Source organism: Trachypithecus francoisi, unplaced genomic scaffold, assembly GCF_009764315.1.
Source record: "Trachypithecus francoisi isolate TF-2019V2 unplaced genomic scaffold, Tfra_2.0 Lachesis_group1, whole genome shotgun sequence".
Classification (NCBI taxonomy): Eukaryota; Metazoa; Chordata; class Mammalia; order Primates; family Cercopithecidae; genus Trachypithecus; species Trachypithecus francoisi.
This window is the reverse complement of record NW_022681454.1, coordinates 118004324-118024072: the sequence shown is the minus strand read 5'-3', so window position 1 is coordinate 118024072 and position 19749 is coordinate 118004324. Positions and strand designations below refer to the sequence as shown.

The window sequence follows — 19749 nt, the reverse complement described above, 5'->3', positions numbered from 1 at the left end:
TTTAATATTCTAAGCAAAATGATATATAGGAAAAATATCAAGCTACCTTCCAAAAATAAAATACCTTCCAAATACATCAAAATCACAAGTAGGTGTTTTGAAAAGCATGCCTAGTGTTCACAGAGGGATGCATGTGCCGAATGTTGACACTAAGAGAGACATCATATCATTTTATTCAGTGTAAACCATGCTTTGCCATTGTTACTCTTGCAAAGATTTGTTTTGAGAAGAGACTGAAAAAGATATTGATGATTTCTTTAAATGTAATGCTGTGTAATCAAGTACTAAACTTGTTCAGAATGTCAATCTGGAATAGTTGATCATAGTGATAACAGGGAGAGCCTTCAATCAAACCACCAGACACTGCTCACTGAAAATAATATGGGGACTAAACAAACACAGTGATAAATATTATCCTGGAACTTGGTGGACTGTGAGTGCCTGACTCTTATAACACTGTGCAAAAAATCTGTGAACATAAACTTGAAGAGAGTTAAGTAAAGCTTGATTTTGTAGTTTTTCATCCTAAAATGACACTTGCATCCCCTGAAGATCCATTCATCATTTGTAAGTCCTTACCCCAGAATGAAAATGACAAAGAATCTCTGCCTGTTTCTTGCATGAAATTGCCCTTTTGTCATCCAGCTCACCTATGATGTCACTTTCTGTAGGCCTTGGCAATGACTACATTTTAACCATCCTATCCTTTCCACTTGCCTGAAGTTTACAGTTTGCTTTTTTCTTCAGGAGTAACGGGTCATCCCAGGTAATTACCCTATTTTCATTGTAAATTTTACCTGCATTTTGCTAATGCATTTATAAATTGCTGTGTGCTGATTGCTATGCCTTATTGGAAAAAAATATTTATGATGTACCATGAAAAGTGGGCATGTTATTGATACAGAGTAGCATACATACAAACAATCTGATAACCATTCTAATTGTTTTGCAATCAGGGACCAATATTTTAAGATATTATATTTTAAATGCTGGCTTTCCTATGTTTTAGTTATACTTAATGAAATCTGTTAGAAGTTTAATTTGGCCTTTTAAACAAAAGGAAATAGGTGACCAGGGCACATTTCCACATAAACTGTCTCATTTTCAGGAATGGGTTTCTGATATTAAATTGGGGGTATGTGTCTGGATTTAAGATGAGACTGACTTCATAAATCAAGAACAAGCTTCTTTGAAAAGAAATATCTTAAGAGCAAGAAAAGCTTTTGAAAGTAAAAATATTGCTGAAATTATACATAAATTAGAAGGGTTAGAAGACAAAAACAAGAACGTCTCCATAATGTGGAGCAAATAGGCAAATCTATATCTATATATAAAAGATATAAACATAGGAGAATCAATTCAGGAATTCCAATAGCTGATCAATAGGAGTTATTTCTTAAAGACACAAAGAAAAGCACAGAGATAAAGGACTGAGAGTTGCCAAATGTAAAAGGTACACACAGGGCTATGGAAAAAGAGTAAAAAAAAAATGACACATGTTTCAACACATCCCCATAACAGTTCAGACTTCTAGTTACAAAGAGATCAATAAAATCTTCCAAATAGTAACCAGGATATTTATAATGGAGCAAAAATCAAGCTGACAATATAGACAGGTTAGCACCAACAGTGGATGCTAAAAGTCAATAAAGTAAGGTCTTCAACTTTCTAAAGGCAGATGATGTTGAATTTAAGTCAAACTACAGCCATTTTAAGATATATAAGAATGTAAAGAACTTACTTTCCTTATTATTTTGAAGAAGTTACTTGAAAAATATTATGCAAAATATGGGTAAAATACAAGAAATGAAAAACCATGAAATTAAAAAAACCAGAGAAGAAATCGATTGAAAATGAATGTAATGATGACAGCTGTAAAGCAGTCATTAAAAACAAAACAAAGCAAAACACAGACTGCAGTCATCAAAATTGGAAGTCAGTGGTCTTCTAGAAAGAAGTATTAAAATAACAAACAGTGGAATTGATTCCAAGCAGTATATGTGTGATGTTAAAAGTTGAGATGTAATAGTAAAAATGATAATGATGATGATAATAATAAGAATAGCTAATGCATTTTCACATAGTACTAGACACTGGCCTAAACACAGTAGGCTTGTTTTCTCATTTAATCCTTCAAGAGTCCTATGAGGGAAGTACTATTATTATTTTTACATTTTATAGATAAGAAAACCCAAGACACAGTGAAGTAAGATAATTTGCCTTAGGTCACAGCAAGTGATGGACCCATGATTCAAGCTCAGACAGCCCAATTCTAGAGCCTATACTCTAAACTACTATACTGTGGTGAAGAAGATATATGCTTCCTCTTCCAACTAGAAAAAAGAAACAGAACCCAAAACTCTAGGAAAAATTAAATAAACAAAAATACTCTATAAAAAAGTTGCATCCATATAAAAAGCCGATTAAAATACGGTATGCTTTAGAGCAATAAATATATTCACAAGGATCTTGACTATAAAGTCTCTAAAAGGGAGATATGTTTAAAACATACACATTGACTTTGTAGTTAATATTAGTCTTAGTAATTAAAAAGCTGTTTATGGTTTTAATCTTTTATAATTACAAAGTAGGCCAAGGGAAGAATACTTAACATGGCTCTAGAACAGAATGAAAAGCTATCAGTCTTGATAGAGTAAATGTAAAGGTATAGATAAAAGACATTTGGAGAAAGAAGAATGCAAAAATAGGAGGAGAGAGGTGCAGAGATGAGGTATCATCTCACAAGTGGGGGACAAGATAAACTGTTGGAAGCTAATAGACTAATGAAGAGGGTGTTAATATATTACTTTAAAAGTCAAAGTAGAAGAAACTACATGCTAGAATTTAAGAAATACATCCCCTAAAACCTTTCCAAATAAGTTATTGAAGACAGTGTTATAACTGTAAGAAAATTAGAAGCTGTGGGAGAAGCAACAGTGGGAAATGACAAAAGTGAACCAGTAGCCCATCTACCCAAGAAGGCAATCTATATATCATCTGAAATCAATACATCAAAAGAAAAGTTGTATAAGGCAATTTATTTAGAGATTGTAGTGCCCCCAACAGTAGAATTAAAAACAAGTGGTTGTTGGGAAATAGGCAGACACTTATTCTTTTTTATTGTAGCCCTTCTGATTTTAAACCAAATGCTCATAATTCTTTGATAAAAATTTTTTAATATAAGAGATAAAAAAAATTGGATTTGTAATTAAAAAGCTCTCAAGAAAGAAGTTTCCAAGCCCAAGTGCTTTCACTGGAAATTTTGCCATTTAAAAAAGAGTTAACACCAATTTTACACAAACTCTTCCAGAAAACAGAATTGGAAGAAATAGTTCCCAACTTACTTTATGAGGCTTTCATTGCCCTGACACTTAAACCAGAGAAAGACAGTTCAATAGAAAGAAAGCTGCAAACCAATAGCTCTTATGAACTCTGGCACACAAAATATCAATATAATGCCAGACAGAATCCAACAATGTATAAAAAAGATTATACATCATGATGAAGTAGGATTTATTCCAGGTATGCAAGGCTGGCTCAAATTCCAAACTCAGTGTAATCTACCATATCAATCAAGCTAAAGAAGAAAAATCATATGATTACACCAATTAACAAGAAAAACACTTGACAAATTTCAACACTCATCCATGATAAAAATTCTCAGCAAGTTAGTAATAGAGAGGAGATTTCTCAATTTGATAACAGCATTACAAGAAACCTACAGCTAACATCATATTTTACGGTGAAAGACTGAATGTTTTTCTTCTAAGATTGAGAACAAGGCAAAGATGTCTGCTTCTCACCACTCTTGTGCAAAATTGCACTCAAAGTAGAAGCCACTAAGAGAAAGAAGGACAATAAGTAAGACATATGCAGATTGGAAAGGAAGAAACAAAAGTATCTATATTTGCAGATGACATTATTTTCTATGTAGAAAAGTCCAAAGAATCTACAAAAACACCTAGAGGTAATAAGCGAGTTCAGCAAGGTCACAGCTTATAAGATAAAGACACAATCACATTTCTATAGATTAATGATACAGGAAGAGGGGCAGGGAAGTGCTGGGAAGGGAAGGACATGGTCCCTGGCTAGAGCTCCGCCCCCAGGTCTGTGCCTATGGACCTAGGTGAGGACAGGCATTTCTGTTTTTGTGCCTAAATATTGCATTTCCCAAGACCACCCTGACCTGCCACACCCTCATCCTGTGCCTATAAAAACCCTGAGACCCTGGTGGGCACAGACACAAACAGCTGGACATCAAAAGGAACACGCTAGTGGAAGAAGACACAAGCAGCTGGAAGTTGAAAGGAGCGCACCAGCCTAAGAGCACACCGCTATGCACCAGCAGATGCCAGCAGGCAACCAGCCGGCAAAACAACCGCAGAGTTTGGCTGGGGAAGTCAGATGACAGCCCATGACTCAACTCCATGAGAAAACCACCTTCCCACTCCTTCCCACTCCATCCCCGTTCTGGCATCCCCATCCACTTCACCGAGAGCTATCACTCAGTAAAAATCCTTGCACTCATTCTCCAAGCCCACAGGTGATCCAATTCTTCCCGTATACCAAGGCAAGAATCCCGGGATACAGAAAGCCCTGTCCTTGCGATAAGGCAGAGGATCTAATTGAGCTGACTAACACAAGCTGCCTACAAAGGGCAAAACTAAAAGAGCACCTTGTAGCACATGCCCAGCAGGGCTTCAGGAGCTGTAGACATTCATCCCTAGACACTGTCATGGGGTCAGAGCCCCATGACCTGCCCATCTGCCTGCTCCCTCCATGGGTTTTGAGCAGCAGGGCACTGAAGAATCGAGCCACAACCCCATCACAGGCCCTGTGAGGGGGACAAGGGAATTTTTCCCATTTCATTAACAGGTGACATGCAGAAACTGAAATGAGCAGTACAATACCACCTAAAATTACTCCAAAGAAAATAAAATATGTAGACACACACTTACCAAAATTTGTATAGATTCTGTATGCTAAGAATTACAAAAATGCTGATGAAAGAAATTAAAGAATACATAAATAAATGGAGAGACACTGTGTTTGTGGATTGGAAGATTCAACATATTAAAGATGCCAGTTTTCCCAAAATAGATCTATAGGTTTAATGTAATTTCTCCTAAAATCTGAGCAAGAATTTTTGTAAGTGTAGAGAAGCTTATTCTAAAATTTATGTGAATAGACATAGGTCCTAGAATAGCTAAAACCATGTTGATAAAGAAGAACGAAGTGAGAGGAATCACCCTACCCAATATTAAGGCTTACTAGGTATATAAAATAATCAAGATGACGTGGTGTTGGTGGAGGAATAGACGTAGATCAATGGTACAGAATAGAGGACCCAGAAATAGATCTACATCATGTAATCCGCTGATTTTTTGACAAAGGTGCCATTCAGTGGAGAAAGGATAGCCTGCTCAACAAATAGTATTGGAGCAAATGCACACTTATAGGCCAAAACAAACAAACAAAACCTTAAAGTAAATCTCATGCCTTATGCAACATTTTACTCAAAATGTATTATGTAGACTTAAATGTAAATGTAACACTATAAAACTTTTTTTTAATGAGAAAAGTTTAGGACTAGACACAGAGTTCTCAGAATTTTTAACTGACACTAAAATCACAGTGCATAAGAGGAACAATTGATGAATTGAACCTCATCAGAATTAAACACTTTTGCTCTATGAAAGCCCATGTGAAGAGATAAAATGACTAGCTACAGACTGAGAGAAAATATTTAAAAAGCACCTATCTGAAAAAGGACCAGTGTCTACAATATGCAAAGAACTCTCAAAACTCAATAGTAAAAAGGCAGTCTAGTCAGAAAATAGAGAAAAGATATGAAGAAACATTTCATTAAAGAGGATATAAAGATACAGATAAGCACATGAGACGATGTTCAGCATTATTAGCCATCAGGGAAATGCAAATGAAAACCACTGGGATATATTACTACACAGCTATCAGCATGGTGAAAATAAAAATAGAGACAACACCAAATGCTGGTGAGAATGTAGAGAAAGTGAATCAATTATACATTACCAGCAAGAATGTAAGATGATACTACTCTGGAAAAGAGTTTGGTAGTTTCTTCTAAAACAATATATGATTGCCATGCAACTCAGAAATTACATGCTTGAGCATTTATCCAAAGACATGAAAATCACCCAAACCTGTACACAAACAGTTGCTTTATTTGTAAGTCAAAAATTGGAATCAACCCAGATGTCCTCCTGTGAATGAATGGTTAAACCTGTCCCGACCCGCAGGACAGTCGAACGGGCCCTGGAAGGGGGAGTGGGAATGGAGGAGACAAGAAAACACGAGAAATGGAGACAAGACAAATAGCCTGATCAAGTCTCGTTTATTGAATGCAGGGTCATGCCTTATATAGGCTGGCAGAGGAAGAGGTTGGGCCAGGGCGGTGACGGGTGGCCAGGTCTTCTCAAATTACAATCGCGCATGCGCCATGGGTTTGTACTTTTCCCGGGCGCGGGATCGCGCCTGCGCCCTAGGCTGCATATCTTCCTGGGCGGGAAAATGTTTGCGCGCGCGCGGGAAAGGTTGGCGCCCGCGGGAACAGTTTAGGCGCGCCCGGGAAAAACTTAGGCGCGCGTGGGAAAAGCTTTGGGCGCGCGCGGGAACAGTTTTGGGCGCGCGTGGGAAGTTTAGGCGCGCGCGGGAAGGGTTTATAATAAAGAACCCGGGAATGTGCCGTCTTGTCTCCGCTTTGCTGAGATCAAGCAACAGAGGTCGGCTAATTCCGGGCCTCATGGCTTCGGACATAAACCAACTGTGGTACATACCTAGAGTGGGGTAAGTGTCCCTCTCAGGGCCAGTAGGGCAGCCTCTGTCTCCTTTTATGAATCCAGAAAGAATCCTAGAGGAAAAATGGCTCATCTTCTTCACCTGTAAGTTTCCCACTGCAGTCTCTTTACTCCTCTTTCTTTTGGCACCTGGCAGCCATAGGACTTTTCTCCATTTCCCTTCACTCATCAGAAGCTGAGGCTCCTTCAGCCTCTTCTCTTGTCTTCCACTTTTCCCTGAGCCAGGTTTTCCTTCCTCTGGATAAAATTTTTCCTCTCTCCTGTTATACAGATAAAAGTGTTAGTGGAAAGTTTCTAAGTCACAGGAAAATCACTTGGAGTGCTTTGTAATGGTATTATGCATAATAGGAATAATTATTGGGAGGGCTGAGATTTTAGAAGAGGCCAACCGTACATCTATTTTAAAAATATTTAGCAATTAAGGTTTTCATCTTTAGTCTTTACAGTTTAAATCAGCAGAATATTCCAGTGTATATCGGATGAGTCTACTTTGGAGTCTTATAAAATATTCCTTAAAATTGCAGATACTTTAGATGCTGGGACCCCAGCAAATTACGCTATATACAGTTGGAGCTGCTTTAGTTGATGCAGGGCTGAGCTTGGAGCCCTCTCTGCCTCTTCACATTTGGCCTACCCCTCTCTATAGGCAGCTCCTACAGCACCATGTAGAAATACAGTGCTCCCTGGAACAGTGATGGAGCCACGAGCCTGGATCTTCTCTGGAAGGGCTTTCCAGTTGAAGAAGTCCATAGGTCTGTTCTTGTGTAGTTCTCAGCCACACTTGTACAACAGTTCTAATCTTGACTATATTTAACTTGTTTCCTACTCTTCTACAACAGGATGTGGTTGAGGGGAATGAAATAGGATTCAAGATTTGGTAAATTTGCTCATTAGAAGCTGCTTAACTATGCAACACAGTAGATGCAACTAGAAACCTACAGGTTGTATTGGGACAAGGATGCATAGACTGTTTGAATATGATTTATTTGGTACATGAAATTAAGGTAATTATATGCCAGATTGTTTTATAATCTGTTAGACCATTATTTTAAATAGCGGTTGCATCAAGTAACCTTTCCTTTATAAACTGCAATGTGTCTATTCACTTGTTTTTCAACAACCTTGGAACAAATTATTCACAGAGTAGTTCTTATCATTAGATACTTTCATGCAATTATACCTCATTATATCATTTTCTAAATTAATAATGTTTTTAATCTTCTCTACAGTTAAAGACTGTTTTTTTTTTATTCTGTCCTTTCCATTCAGATCCTTTTTAAAGTCACTGTTACACACTAAAGTGGATACAAACACTGCCCAAACTGTTTTCAATTTTCAAGCATCATGTTTAGAAATAATGTAGTCTTGCTTCTCTTTGAATTGAGACTTGCTCTGTGTGGTGGTGGCTGAGTGGATAGGAGAGTGAACATCGTTCTCAATGAGAGCAAAAGGTTCATGTTTTGCGCAATAAAGTTGTATAAATGAGTTAAAGTTGGAAATTGAAGGCAGTAGATATTAAACCAAAGCAATTGTTCCTAATCCAGCAGGCAAAATAAAATGATTGTAGCCTCTATCCCAAGAGTCAGACATAGTAGAAATGGAAGCAGCAGTGGAGGCAAACTGTAGTAGTAGGATTGAGGACTGTCTAATCTTAGAGTTAACAGTACATACAGAGAGAACATAGCCCATAGTACGCTACATTTTTAAAAACCTACCTTCCAGAGAATAAGGTAGCAAAAGAGAAGTATATCAAATAATTCTACTTCGTTGCAAGCAACAGTTGATAGCTAAGTAACTCAAGAGAAGGGAATGTATTGGAAGGATGTTGAAGGCTCACAGGATCAGCGTGAAGCTGAATGAATGGCTCTACAACAGAAAGCGACCAAGGGAGCTCAGAGTTCAGTAGCCATAACTCAGCAGTGACCTATTAGCACTTATGATCTGGTGAGCACGTGACCACACCACCCCAAACCTCTCTTCCATCTGCATTTAACCTTTCAACACTAAAAAGGATCTCACCTACTACTGCTTTGTCTTCCTAAGTAGGAGCTCTTACCTAACCTGCCCACAGTGGGGGAGAGTGAATATTCTAAAAAGAAATCGTGTTGCCATTTGGAGAAGAGAGGTGGATGCTGGAATATCAAAAGATGAGAAATACCCATTTCAAGCTGACTTTAAGAAGCACAACTTTGATATTAACATCTGATTGTCCTGTAAGGAAAAAAAAAGGACATCCCAAGTAAACAGTGCCCTTTGCAGGGAATGTAGGTTTAAAATTACCATGTTTATGGGAAGAAATTTCACAAGACACATTCTTATAAACAATTTAGACCCATACAATTCACACTGGGAAAGATAAAAGGTAGAATAAGCTGACTGAAGAGCTAACAAAGAGATTACCAGAACAAGAAACTGAAAAAGAAAGGGAGGTTTGATGATAGTCAGGCTTAATGAAGAGCAGAGAAAAACCAGAACTCTTCAATGTTTATTTTGTTTTAGTCTTCTAGACCTTGAAAAGTGCTCTCTCAATTAAAAAGGGCAAATGTTTAGAATGAAAATAAATATCCAAGATAAGTAGATAGCAAAAGAGCATGTACCTATTTTTAAAAGAACTCAAACCTACATCCTAGATAAATTACATGACAGAACATTGAAGAAACTTGGAAATGTGATCAAGGAAACACTGTCAGTAATTTCTTAGAGAGCTGGTTGGAGAAATGTCAGAAGTAATGAATAGGGCAAATGCTGTTCCGAATTTATTAAAACGGTAAAATGACAGATTATACTGCAGCTTGGTGTGAAATTCACAGGTGGGTTATTAAACAGATGATTTATGAGCAGGTAGACAAGAAAACTGCCACATAGCTTGGGCATAAGATAAGTGAGGGTGACGTAACGGAAGGAACTGGAGTCAGACAACCTGGACTCATTCTGTCAATAAATAGGTGTGCGGACATGAGCACATCATTTAACTTCTTTAAACTGCAGTGTCTTTCTCTGGGAAATGAGGTTATTAGATTAGGTATTCTTTAATGGTCAGTTTATCCACAAAGAACATGTCATCCCCAAGTGTATCGTATTTACCTTAATTCTTTTAATAGGGCTGCCCAATGATAAAAGAGCTGCCATTTATTAAAGAATGTATCCAGTATTAGGTGTTTTTGTCACGTTATGAAATACATCAGTCCTATGACAGATGGGTGTTGTTTTTTTTTTAAATTATACTTTAAGTTCTAGGGTACATGTGCATAACGTGCAGGTTTGTTACATATGTATACTTGTGCCATGTTGGTGTGCTGCACCCATCAACTCGTCAGCACCAGATGGGTGTTATTAATCCCTTTTTTCAAATGATGAAATTGAAGCTCAGAGTGGCTAAGAGATCAGATAAAGCAGAATCAGAGTGTATCCTGATATCAATGAATCAATTGACAGACATCCTGTGCTATAATACACAAACTGAATATATTTGGGATGGATAACACTATAATGAGATAACACTACAATGAATGCAGCAAAAATTCTCTTTTATTTGGATAGCAGTATTTAAAATATATTTCCTTTCAACCAAATTGTTTATAAAATGTTTAAAAGTACAAGGTTCTTCTCAATAGAAAAAGTTCAGATTAAATTTGCAAGAAAAGGGATAAAACCTAGAATAAATATGCAGATTAATAATTTATACCCATATTCATTTATTCAAGTATCACATCCAAACCAGGATTTGAGGTAAACTGATTTATTCACCGTATAGTAACTATTCAAACACAGTGGAATTTATTAACATTGAAAGTAAATTCCCACCGTTGGCATCTAAACCATCTTTCTAAACAAAAGAGGGCCTTAAAGTTGAACAGGATTTTGTCTTGGGAAACTGTAACAAGGAATAGAAGTGAGTGGGATTGGTTCTTGGGTTGCCATTTGGAGCCCCCAAAAAGGATTGGGAAGGGAGTATCTAGAGTGATATCTAAGTACGTTTTTCCCCTTAGGCATAGGATAGGAGGTAAGGGAGTCTTGGGTTAACAAAATTTCTGTTAAAGTGATCCAGTTCGTTTCAAGTTGATTTCAAGTTCAACAGAAGCCAATCATTTGAAAAGTCCAGCACAGAAGGCTGATGTAAGCATCAGTTTCAGTCACAGAAGGGGGTGTTCAGCCTTGGGGAGCCAATACAGTCCCACAGTTTCTGCCTTGGCCAAGCCATATCCTGAACATTGGTGAGTTCCCTTCTGCCTGGTGCATGGCCATGGTCCATGGGGGTTCCCTTCTCCATTCACCTTTTAAAGCTCTGAAAAGCATAGCAAACGAGAAACAGCTGAGACAACTAGGAAAGACAGGAGTGACACAAAGGCTTCTGTCAAATACATGTGGAGCCACTGTTTGGAAAGCATGGTTGGTTCTGAGACTCTGAGAACAAAGCTAGAAATGAGTGGAGTTTAAAAGCACTTTTTCTAATTAGCGCCTCTCTAAAATAGAATGGGATGCCTTTAGGAGTGACGAGCCTCCTACTCATTTGTTCTTTTCAATTCAGTGAATATTTATTAATGGCCTATCGTATTGCCATTCTTAAAGCTGGGAATACATCAGTGAAAAAAATAGACAAAAATTATTGCTCGGGCATTATCTATATTTTAGTAGGGGTAAATAAATAATAAAACAATAAAATAATAAAAATAAAAAAGAAATTAGCAGCATATATATTATATATCAGTATGTTAACATGTGAAAGAGTTATGGGAAAAAAGTAGAATACAAGAGATGAGGAATGAGAGGAGATAGGGAATGGGACAGGCTCCATTACAAATATGATTGTTAGAGTAGATCAGCCTCATTGAGAAGGTGACTGTATTAGTCAGGGCTCTACAGAGAAACAGAACCAATAAGATATTTGGAGATATTTAGGAGAGATTAATTATGAGGGATTGGCTCACTCAATTGCAGACACTAGGAAGTTCCATGACCTACTATCTGCCACCTAGATGCCCAGGAAAGCCAGTGGTGGAGATCCAGTTCAAGCTTGCAGGCCCAAGAGCCTGGGGAGCTGTGTGTGTAGGTCCCAGTCTGAGTCAGAAGGTGTGTGTGGGAACCAGGAGCATTGATGTCAAAGGGCAGGGGAAGGTGCACGTTCCAGTTTCAGCAGAGAGCAAATTCACCCTTCCTGTGCCTTTGTGTTCTATTCACGCCTTCAGTGGATTGGATGCTGCCCAACCACACTGGGAAGGGAGGATCTTCTCCACTCATTTCTGATTCAAATGCTCATCTCTTCTGGAAACACCCTCGCAGGCATACCCAGAAGTACATTTTGCTATCTGTCTGGGTATTCCTTAAGCCAGGCAACTGGACACATAGAGTTAGCCATCACAGTGACATTTGAGCAGACTTCAGGGAAGGATGTAGGGGAGTGATCTCAGGGAAGAGCATTCCAAGGAGCTGGAAAAGCCGTGCAAAGACCTGAAGCAGGGCTATGAAAGTAAGGAAACCTCTCATGGAGTATTCCTTCTCTGAAATGCTTGAGACCAGAGGTGTTTGAGATTTCAGATTTTTTGGAATGTTGAAATATTTGTATAGACATAATAAGATATCTTGGCAATGAGACCAAAGTCTACACATGAAATTCATTTATGCTTCTTATATACCTTACACACATAGCCTTAAGGTAGTTGTGTACAATATATTAAATAATTTTGTGTGTTTTGACTGTGACTTGTCACATGAGGGAAGATATGGAATTTTCTACTTATGGCATCATATCAGCACTCAAAAAAGCTTTGGGTTTTAGAGCATTTCAGATTTTGGGATTAGAGATGCTCAACCGGTGTTTAAGCAGAGCTCAGCAGAGCATTTCAGAGAGAAGTTGAAGAGAGAATTTCTGCTTTTGGTATAAACTAGGACTAGATAACCTCTGATGAGTCTTCCAACTTCATATTCCCTGAGTTTATGATTCTCTGGTAGCTGAGAATCTTGAATTTGGTAGCAGCCAGTAGCATGGGTTCAAGACCAGAGGTGCCAGACTAAGACTCACAAATCCAGATGGTAAAGAGGCCAGGCAGATAGTATAAACATTTTAAAAGATTGACAAATATTTTAAACTATTATGTAAACCAAATAAAGCATGTTTTCAAGCCAAATCTTGCCTAGTGGCTACCAGTTTGAGACCGTTGCATTAGAGAAAGTAAAATCAGTTTGGAGTGTAATGGTGTAATACATATATAAAGTCTTAGACAGGGAGCCAAGGGAGAATAAATGATAAAAGAAGAAATATGGGAGTCTTTGATGAGAACTATTCCTTTGTTGTGATTTGACAGGAAGCCAAAAGAAAACAGAGAGTCAAAGATTACTCTGTAGTGTAGAGCCCAGACGGCCAGTTCACAATGATTTTGCTCTTCCCCAAGCAAAGGTCATATTGCTTTTTTCCGCTGTTTCTATGGCTAGATACGGATTTGTCCTCTCGTTGTCTTATTATACATAATTGCATAGCATTTAGGAATGTAGAATTCAGTTAGAGGGAGAAAGATAAGCCAATGCAACACTTTTCAATTATTTTGTGTCTACAGTGTAATTACAGTTATCAAATTTTTTGGCAGAGGCTCAGAATGAACTGATTGTGATAATTACAAAGACACAGATGAAACCTTTATTCTTTTTGTTTTGATGTATGATTTGTCCTATTTCCTTGCTGCAGGTGCTTTCGTTTGCAAGATGGTGCCATTTGTCCAGTCTACCGCTGTTGTGACAGAAATCCTCACTATGACCTGTATTGCTGTGGAAAGGCACCAGGGACTTGTGCATCCTTTTAAAATGAAGTGGCAATACACCAACCGAAGGGCTTTCACAATGCTAGGTGAGGCCACTGGATGTGCCAGTGGCAGTGTGAGTGACATTTTTCATTACAGAATAAAGAGAACCATATTTTTAAAATAGAAGAGTAGCTTCTTATCTAACTTGTAGGCATTGGAATATAATTTGAGAGTTTCAGTGCTTTCCCTGTTTGCCTCCACCTCCACATCATCTCTCTTTTAGGCTAACCTCAGCACTGAAAATGTATCATTTTGGATATACTTTTTCAGTTTACGTCTTTAATGTTTGAGCACTACGTTCGGCTAATCTAAGACAACCTATCAGTGGCAATGCCACATTAATGAACGTTAGTTCATTAGATTGAGAACTGTCCTTTTTTTTTTTCTTTAGAGACAGAGTGTCTCTAAAGACACTACATTGTAGTACAATGTACACTACAATGTAGTTGACACTACATTGCCCAGGCTGGTCTCAAATATCTGGGCTGAAGTGATCCTCCTGCCTCAGCCTCCCAAAGTGCTGTGATTACAGGCATGAGCCACTACGCCCAGCTGGGAATTATCAACTTGAAATAAGAAGACTCTAAGTTAAGCTAACAAGGGCAGGTCAACTTTTTTTTTCTTTTTTAGGCAGGGTCTCATTCTGTAGCCCAGGCTGGAGTGCGGTAGTGTGATCACAACTCACTGCAGCCTCAGCCGCCCAAGCTCAAATGATCTTCCCACCGCAGCCTCCCAAGTAGCTGGGACCACAGGTTCTCACCACCACACGCAGCTAATTTTTTTATTTTTGGTAGGAACGGGGTCTCTCTATGTTTCCCAGGCTGGTCTTGAACTCCTGGGCTCAAGCCATTCCCCCTCAGCCTCTCCTTGTACTCCTTGGCCTCCCAAAGTACTAGGATTACAGGTGTAAGCCACTGCACCTGGCCAGGCAGGTTGATAATGATAGGGAGCAGGAAATGTGTTTTTAGAAAAGTGGAAAACAGGGGTGCTGCCCTTGTGATGAGTACACAAGGGTAGAAAGTGACAGGGTACATGAGAACAGTGGGTTCTGAGTGCTGGGGATGCCTGGCAAAGGCACATTCCACGCACTTCATACTTTTGCTTTAGGCATTGCTGGATCATCAGCTTGCTGTAATTGTTACTGAGTCAGCAAGTCACAGTGAACACAAAACTCATGGTAAATGGTAAATTTGAAGCAATGCCCTAAGGTCTAACACAGTAAAATGGAAGCATTTCTCTATTCAGTAATTATAATTGAGCCATTTAAACCTTAATGTGCTTCACAGTGGTTTGAATTTAATATAGCAAATAACCAGAGGTATAGCAAGCAACTAATGTGATAATCGAATAAAGCAATTTTTACTAATATCTCACTTGAGAAGAATGAGTAAACATTTATTTCTGCTGTAAGAATTTAGCCAGTATTGGGCTGTGGAATTACAGAAAGAACCTCTGCAGGCTTTGCAATGCCAAAGTCATTTTAAATAGCTTGAAAATAATAGCTAAATCATTAGGGGAGAAAGGTGTTAGTTTTAGTTGGTTTTAATTTTATGTCATATCTTTCCTACTAAGAATTCAGAGATTTCTGGGCTCTTAATAATTGACATCCTTCCAACATCATAACGCCTGAAAACAGCATGTGGGGATGGAAAGTGAGTAAGGAAAGGATTACATGGAGGAGGGGAGTTATTTAAAGGAAAGAGAACTGGCGAGAGTGACAACATCTCAAAGCATAGTTGATAATAGGCAGTCAAGGGAGTTCCTACTCAAAAGAGACATAGGAAACAAGAAGGTTTTAAAATCAACTAGACTCATCTCGCCATGGGGGCTTTTGTGAACTATTGTCTAATGTCTCCTGTAGCTCTGTCACACTGTGACCTAGCCTTGTCAGTCACTGTTTGTCTGTCACGTCCCATTCCTCCTTCCAGCTGAGATTGCCTAGACCTAGACAGAGGATGTCCAATCTTTTGGCTTCCCTGGGCCATATTGGAAGAAGGAGAATTGTCTTGTGCTACACATAAAATACACTAACACTAATGATAGCTGATGACTTTAAAAATATATCGCAAAAAACTCATAATATTTTTAAAAAGTTTACAAATTTGTGTTGGGCCACATCCAAAGCCTTCCTAGGCCACATGCAGATTGGACAAGCTTGGCCTAGATCCTCCAGGCTTTCTTGCCCAGATGTGGTCACTGTGTCAGTATTGTTCATCTAACTGTAGCCCTTCTATCTCAGAACCGTCCAGGAAGGTAGGCAATGAGCTATACACATTAGACTCAGTTCCTCCAGAATTTGTACTAAAGTCCAGAAAAATGATTGGACATAAGATAACTATGTGTGATTAAAATAGAACAGATGTGTATGGTAATAGGGAGACAGAAAAGAGAAAGAGAGAGTGAGAAATAGAGACAGCCAGACAGACAGACCTGTGAGTCCTACAGCTGCCAGGTATCATTGGATCATGATGAATTTTTATAGGCAGCACCAGATTATGTGTTTCTTTATAATAAACCCCAATTATGGCTTAACTGAGTCATTGAAACCCAAAGCAATAAACTGTGTTCTTAATATTCCACCCAATGTAGAAAGAACAAACAGAGTTCGAGCTGGAAACTTTTCCCCCAAATCAAAGTTGGGGCTCTTGGTTCTGTCCTTTTCCACGTCTGTTAAAACACATGGGTTGAAATTGTTGTTCGTAGTTAATCCCTTTTTTTCTTTTCTAAGAGTACATCATTAAAGCAATCCCTCTCAACAAGTTTGTTGAAGACAGGAAATTTGGAAAGAGCATTCTGGTTTCTGAAGTTATCCGTGTTTGTTTTCTAAATAAGAAAATAATGCCCATGTGATGGTGCTTAAGATAAATGTACATTTGATTTTAAAAAGAGGTGATAGAGAGTGGTCCATGCCATGTTTAAAAGTTATTCATCCATTCCACAAACATAGATCAGCCCCTACAGAGGGCCAGGAATTTTCCTAGGACTCTTGTTTGAGGAAACACAAAAATAAATGGCACTGTGTTTGCTTTCAAGGAATTTGTAGGGAATTGAGAAGTCAGTAAGGGCAACCAAGACACTGCACTAGAGGGCATGTAGAGACAACAGGGAATTAGTAGTCAGTTTATTTGGAAATAGCAGTAGCCTTCAAAGGTTCCCCAGAGAATGTGATTTCTGAGTCAAGTCCTGGAAAATGAGTCCACAGATAGACACTGGGAATAGGGTGGCCAGGGAGTGGCACAGTGCATTCTGTGATACGGGAACTGAAACCAGCACTGCAGACTCCTCAGTAGAGGACTGCAGTGTGAATAGCATGGACTGAAATGAAAGAGGAGAGGCAGGCAATTGAGATGGTAGAGAACCTCATGGGCAATTGAGATGGTAGAGAACCTCATGAGCCATGCTAAGGAAACTGGGTTTTATCTTGTAGGCAATGGAACACTATTAAACATTTAAAACTTGTTTTAGGGAGTTTATTCCAGCAGCAGTTTTGAGGATGGTGAAAGAGTGGAAGCATGAACCTCGGGGGAGACCATGGCACTACCCTAGGGCAGAGAACAGCTGCCCTCCTATAAGGAATCTTGATGGTTAGATAATTTTGCATAGATGTGTCATACTCTGATGACTTTAACACTTTTACAGGTGTGGTCTGGCTGGTGGCAGTCATCGTAGGATCACCCATGTGGCACGTGCAACAACTTGAGGTAGACTCCAGCTGGGATGGATAATCATATTGTTGAACTATTTTCTCACCCCTCTTAATTGTAATTATTTTCCTTCCTGCATGAGCAATACAGCAAATTTGTATGACCTCAGCTATTTCACTGGAGGTCTTTCAAGTGGAATAAAATGATTTTTTAAGGTTCATTTTCTCTGTTTTACCTAGCTCTTCCTGATATATTGTTAGGACTCTAATGCTTAAAATACAATTTTCAAAAAATACACAGGTCAGTTTCTACATTTTCCTGCAAGCTGAGCATGTTTTTCCCAGTGTCCCCAAATGTTTTGTTACATTTTAAGAGTTGAATGATTGCTCTAAGTTTTTCTTTTATTTTTAAGTCACATAAAAAAATTGTAATAAATTATCTACTTAGTTGACTCTCATAAGTCTTTTCTTACCTGCCTCCTATTCATTGACACATTGAAATTCTAACGGGAAACATGTCAGGAGATCATCTTATTCAGCCTCTCTCCTTTCCCCACACCTTTGTCAGATAGGCCCAGCCATGCATGGGGATTCACAGGAAGGAGAGCGCTGAGTTGGTTTCAGACAGCCCAGCCTGTCTGTTAGGGTGAACTTTAACATGTCTTGCATAGGTGATCTACCCAGGCAGCAGTTTTCAAAGACACTAGGGGGTTGTTCACATACCCTCTAAGATAAGTTTTAAATGATTTATCCCTTTGTATCTTTTAAAATAGAGATAGGCAAATGTGAAACTTTATGGTCCATGTCATGTCACCCTCAAGGATAACAAATGAGCCTAAGATAAGAGAACATTCAAAAAGTAGCCTGATTTTTTTTTTTCATGTAGCTAATTTATTGAATGAGCTGGACTCCACAGATGAGAGCAGAAAATAATTTTATTTTTTCCCTTGATAGCTGTAAAAATGCATCTAAGGACTTTTTTAGTCCTCTTGGTGAAATATGGATGAAAAAATCTTGAGCAACTCTTCCAGTCAGATAATAAAATTTCTCTGGTCACTTTCACTCACAAGAATAGTGTGAGTTTTGTTATTAAACTGTCCTGTCCAGGAATAGAATTACATAAATCCATACTCTTATTTAATCAATTTGCAATTTTTCCCTTCCCTCAGTGTGAATAGTTTTCAGGCCTAGAAATGTGAAGGAGTTATGGTCAGCTTCTTCTCTATTTCCTCTCCTTGTGTTTCTTTTTCTCTCCCCTGCCCCACTTCTCTCCCCGGCGCTCCCCCCGCCCCATACCATTGGCTGCCTCTCTCTTGTCAGAAGCTGATGAGGAAAACGGGGAGAGGAAGGGGGCAGATGTCACCGGAATCAGTGCCCTCTAGGTGTGATGGTATTTCTTGTGACTGATTACTTGCTTCAGGACTTCTCAAAGAAACCACACTGAGACCTCCAGCCAGCTGGCAAGGGATCATGCCAGCTCTTGTCTGTGGACGCTGCCCTTATCTCCAGCAGGAAGCCCGAACTAGTGGAGCCCTTTCATAATGACTCAGTTCTAAATATTGTGTTCCATTTCTAGCCCATAGAAAACAAACAGGTGTATCCATTTTTAAATAAAATAAAAGCATTTTACTTTATTTAATATAGAAAAATTATTTTTATATGTTTAAAAATACTCTATTTTTTAAATATATAATTAATTCTGTTTGTAGAAAATGCGTGTCATGTCATTGGCAAAGCCAGTCCTCACTGTCAAACAGATCAGTCCAGTCAAAGTTACTCCCTGTCAGGAAAGCATCTGATTAACCAAATGTATTAATATGCATCCCATGGCCACCGTCTCACTCCTAAATTCCTTTAGGACAAGTAAAAACTTCCTGAGGGCATATGCTCAGATGGTTTTATGGAAAATTTCAGGTCTTCACTCTTCAATTTCAGATTTTCTATTCCCAAACATACACTTCTCGAAAATTCTACTGCCTAATATCGTCCTGAGCTTGCAGGGACTCTGAACTTATGACAGGGCTGATACAAATCTCCCTGCCTTCAGCATTTCTCACTGCCGCTCTCTGCTTCCCTTGTACTGGGCTGTCTTTCATGAGTGATGTATTTGTCAATTTTCAGGTGATAGAAGCAATGAGATGGTTAAGGTTGTCATTGCTCCTGCCTCCTTACTGTATGAAAAATGTGAATACACAACTTCTCAACACCTGTCAAATACCTTTTTTCTCTGCCAGGCTTTACCCTGAATAGAAATATATTTAAGAGAGAGAATAGCACAAAGCCCTGCCATGCGTTTGTGATGCCTTGATCAATGTGGCTTCACTGACATCAGTCATTGAATTATCTCTTGTTTTGGTGCCCCGTGGTAAGATTCAGTTTGGGTGAGAGATGTGACTTCGGTAAGTTGGGAGAAGGGTGCTTATGAAGGAGGAAATGGGAATGTAGACCCAGCGTGACACTTCAAACTTGGGGACGA

General features: G+C 38.7%; 1 protein-coding gene across 1 annotated transcript in view; it reads left to right on the top strand.

Moving 5' to 3' along the window:
- QRFPR (pyroglutamylated RFamide peptide receptor) overlaps positions 1-19749 on the top strand; it is a 55764-nt gene that overhangs the window by 30278 nt on the left and 5737 nt on the right. Inside the window, exons 2-3 of the mRNA XM_033215150.1 lie at positions 13516-13674; positions 17270-17331. Of these exons, the coding sequence (XP_033071041.1) occupies positions 13516-13674; positions 17270-17331 (221 nt within the window). The remainder of the gene's footprint in view (positions 1-13515; positions 13675-17269; positions 17332-19749) is intronic.